The sequence below is a fragment of the Sinocyclocheilus rhinocerous genome, unplaced genomic scaffold (genome assembly GCF_001515625.1).
Source record: "Sinocyclocheilus rhinocerous isolate Xijiao unplaced genomic scaffold, SAMN03320098_v1.1 scaffold453, whole genome shotgun sequence".
In the NCBI taxonomy this organism is placed as follows: Eukaryota; Metazoa; Chordata; class Actinopteri; order Cypriniformes; family Cyprinidae; genus Sinocyclocheilus; species Sinocyclocheilus rhinocerous.
In genome coordinates this window covers 745,809-750,016 of record NW_015655565.1, presented here as the reverse complement: position 1 = coordinate 750,016, position 4,208 = coordinate 745,809, and the positions used below count along the sequence as shown (strand labels likewise).

General features: G+C 36.7%; 1 protein-coding gene across 1 annotated transcript; it reads right to left on the bottom strand.

The window, feature by feature from the left end:
* Positions 1-2,587: 2,587 nt before the first annotated feature.
* On the bottom strand, positions 2,588-3,560 carry LOC107718394 (platelet-derived growth factor receptor alpha-like). The gene is made up of 2 exons (XM_016525451.1): positions 3,314-3,560; positions 2,588-2,734 (listed from the first exon to the last, which is right to left on the bottom strand). Exons 1-2 carry the CDS (start codon positions 3,463-3,465, stop codon positions 2,590-2,592), a joined length of 297 nt encoding a protein of 98 aa, XP_016380937.1. The 5' UTR covers positions 3,466-3,560; the 3' UTR covers positions 2,588-2,589.
* Between the last annotated feature and the right edge of the window lie 648 nt (positions 3,561-4,208).

Sequence of the window (4,208 nt, the reverse complement as noted above, 5' to 3'; positions counted from 1 at the left end):
TCTCCTGTCCTCTGCATCTCAGTTGTACATCCCTATTTCCGGTGCCCCTTCAAAAATATCCTTTTAAAGGGGTTCTCTCCAAGTAGGCCTAGGGATGACTACTTTCAAACCATTGAACCTTTAAATAAACACCGTTTCACAGCACCCATATCACATCTATCATACACTCTCTCTCAAGTTCTCTATCCTAATCCACACATTTGCATATCCTGTTGTTGTAAAACTAGAAACTCACTCAATGTTTAACTTTACTATCACAAGGTTAGAAGGCTGCGCCACTAGAATTCCAGCTGTGATAATATAAAAAAAAAAAACAGACAAAAGACAGAGAAAAGTGCGCGCTCACACTCACACGTTCACTCACGCAAACACACACTTACAGGTGATGTCACTGCGCACTCTAGTGGCCACATGGTCTCACTACAACATCGTGCTTTAATAGAACACTTGATATTTAACTTATACTGCTTACAAAATTTGCAACATATGTAGGCGAGACCGGGACTAGTTGCCACACTTTTTACTACAGTGAATATACAGTGGATTTATTTTATTGATAGTCAATTTCTGTGAAATAAATCGTCACCTTGGAATTATAAGGTTCTAGCTGCCATTTTTGTCAAAATTGAGTTATTCACATATTCTTATTCTGTGACAACTTATTTACATTATGTGATGAAGTTTAAAACTTGTGTTTTATCAATGCGAGATCTCATTCAAAAATAAATAATCACAAACAAACAAACAAACAAACAAACTACATAGTCCATTAAATCTCATTTATTGAAATATAAATCTTTTCAATGTACATGGACATTATGCATATTATAGCAAAAGAATAACGTCTTTTTAAGGGAATAACTACCTAGAATTACACATATTGTACCATAGAATATACTTCATAACTCTCCTCCTTTCCCCTCTTCCTGCACAACAAGAACATTCACTCCACTGTCTCTTTAGAAATCATTTACCTTCCATTTTAAGCATAGACACATTTCGAAAGTCTACACACACACACACACACACACACACACACACACATAAGAAAAGCAGAATAAAGAAATACTAAAATATTTTTTTTAAAAAGAAGAGTTTTAAAAAGTGCAACAGTTTTAATATATATCTCCTCTCGACATGCCCGTGAAACAGACCACAGTAGAGGGTGAAGATGAGGGCAGGCAGTGATATGCTGAAGTCCTGATACACATTTACAATGAACAGTGATGTATAACATCAAAGTAAAAAATCTAAATGATGTGTCACTAAGATGCGTCAAGACTACAGGATTTGGCTATGTTTAAATCTACACCATGATTTTCAATTGCTTTGTTTTAGGGAGGTCACATGAATCTTCACAAGCAGCAAACTACCATGTCTGTCAGGGCATGATTATCTCGATTATCTTATTTGGTTTAATGCTCACATATAAAATCCAATGAACAGGAAGGTAAAACTTGGAGCAGAATCTGAGGAAACAGAAAAAGGTACCTACTTTTAAACATGAGCAAGTAATTTCACTGAATCGCAAAGTCTTTCTTCATTACTACACTGGAGTACATTATTCAAAAACTATGATGTGTGAAACTTCATGAAATAAGCCATTTCATTTGAATCCTCTTTTACAAAAGCATAGCTTTGAAAATCAGCAATGCCTCAGACTGACAAAATAGATATAAAATCAGAAAGTTCGGTAAAAACTTTGGCCAGACATAAACATGTTTTAAATAGTGACATATCAGCATCTTACAAAGGTTGAAGTCACTAAAATACATGTGACTCACAGGTCAAAACACAGTTGACCTTTTTTTATTATTTAGGACTATAATTTCTCCCTACCCAACCCAGTATTCACAAATAATATATCCACACTATCCAAACAAAAACTATCCAGTACAAAAATAAAATTCAAACTGCCACACTTATTGGGACATTGACGATATATGAACAGTTACATTAAACCTATATGTGCTGTTTAGTTGGTGGACTAAATCCTGTAAAATTGTGGGAGTGAGGGGAAAAAGTAGGCCTGATCCAAAATAGAGGCCATTTTGACTCAGTTGTGCTGGTTTTTAAATGTCTATAGTGGTTTTTTGTAGCTCAGATGGATTCATTTTTAGCAGTTGTGAAACCACTCAGGCCATTGATATGATTATAAATGACATGCTTATATTGCTGTTCGGAATGCCCGTCAAAATAAAGATCATACAATCCACTCAAACAATACACAAACACAATGCAAACATACAGAAATGATATACAAAACAAATATGTCCTCCACTTCGCCTCCTCATTGGTCTTTGCTCCAGTAGAGTCACTTAAACACTCACTGAGGCTCATCAAGAGCTCTCATGGAGTCCTTTGGTGCACTGCTCATTCCTCCAGACCTGTAGAGGGCGATGTCTAATCCCAAAAAAATCTATGACATTCATGCATCAGTTTTTTTTTTTTTCTGAAGGCTCCAGGAAAGTGAATTGAGGAAAATATGGCAGAAGGATGCAGAGAGAGAGATCTGTGAACTTGGAATGAATCAGAGGAATGTTTGTCTCTCTCTCTCTCTCTCTCTCTCACACTCTTTGCAGCTTTCACTCACAGGAAACTATCCTCTACCATTTCTCCTGAGTCCAAGCACATCTCGTCCAGCAAGGTGATGTCCTCCAGGGTCTCTCCCTCACGCTTCGTCATGGAGCTGCTAGAGCCTGTCTCTATTGCGCTTTCCTCCGACGTCTGAGAGCTACAGAGAAAAAGAGAAGACAATTCAGCAATTCAAAGACTCCATGGGCATGACTTTGTTGAAAATGCAAATGAACATTAAAAATGCAAATTTAAACAAAAAGAGCAAACACTAATTTATATAAATATTTTTTTTTCCAGAATAAATTTTGCTTGAAAATATATTTTAAAATGCAATTTATTCCTGTGATGGTAAAGCTGAATTTTCAGCAGCCATTACGCCAGTCTTCAGTGTCACATGATCCTAATATTTTCTTATTATTACCAATGTTGAGAACAGTTGTGCAGCTTAATATTTTTTGTGGAAAGCATTCTACATTTTTTCAGGATTCTTTGCAAAATAGAACGTACAAAAGAGCAGCATTTATTTGAAATATAAATATTTTGTAACATTGTAAATGTCTTTACTGTCACTTTTGATCAATTTAATGCATCCTAGCTGAATGAAAGTAATAATTTCATTAAGAAAAAAAAAAAACTTATTGACTCCAGACTTTTATTGATAGTGTATATGTCCAAAATCCTTATGAATCGTCATCCTAACATCAGAGTGAGAATGTTATGTAAATTGGTGGGCTACCTGTGGCGGTTCCTTTTGCTATAGTCTTCATTTGACAGTGGGTCGAGGTCCGGCAGAGGAATGATGTAACCGCTGTCAGAGCTGAGTCTCTGTTCATCAAAGCCGCTCTCGCGGTCCTTTAGTTTGCCCTGGTTCTTGTAGAGACCACCCATGTACGCATCATCATTGTCAGTGCACTGCACCCGAGTCACAGCGGGGTGATCGCTTTTCAGGAAGTCATGATTCACGCGTTCGTAGCACTGCACACCAAGAGAAATATAAATACAATATAAAAAGTTATAATAAAGCAATAAGCCCCAAGAAGCCGTGGTTTACAGTGAATTTATAACAGCTAAGGGCCGTTGTTAGGCACGACCCCCTTAACTGTTATAAATTCACTGTAAACCATGGCTTCACGGGCTTATTGCTTTTATAAAACAGTTATTTCATGTACGTAGTAAGGTTTCACAGAATAAAACAGAGCAAATAAAGTGTAAAGGCCCGTTCACACCAAGCACGATAACTATAAAGATAACGATAAAGATATAGTTCTAAAAATCTTTCTCAATATTAAAGAATAGCATAGTTCACACCACAACTATAACGATAACGATACAGAGGAACGATATCGTTGGAATCACTTTCAAAACGATTTTTTTCCAGCTGATGAACGATAAAACGAGCAGACGAGCGTGCGCTTAGAATAAACAGACGATATCGTTCGCTGGTGTGGACGCTAATATCGTTATCTTTATAGTTATCGTTCTTGGTGTGAACGGGGCTTTACATATGCGTTTTCTTTCTCATCTGTTTACGTTCACTTAAGACAAAAAAACGGCTGTGTTTATGATGATATACTGACGTATTTCGTGCATACTGGTCGATAAATGTGAAAGAGAAGTCAGTTCTGGCCCGG

Excerpts from the sequence above, each read along its gene's own strand:
- LOC107718394 (XM_016525451.1), bottom strand. The coding sequence starts at position 3,465 with ATGGGTGGTCTCTACAAGAACCAGGGCAAACTAAAGGACCGCGAGAGC. Across the intron at positions 2,735-3,313 it reads AGCAAAAGGAACCGCCACAG|CTCTCAGACGTCGGAGGAAA; the intron begins GTAGCCCACCAA and ends TTTTCTCTGTAG.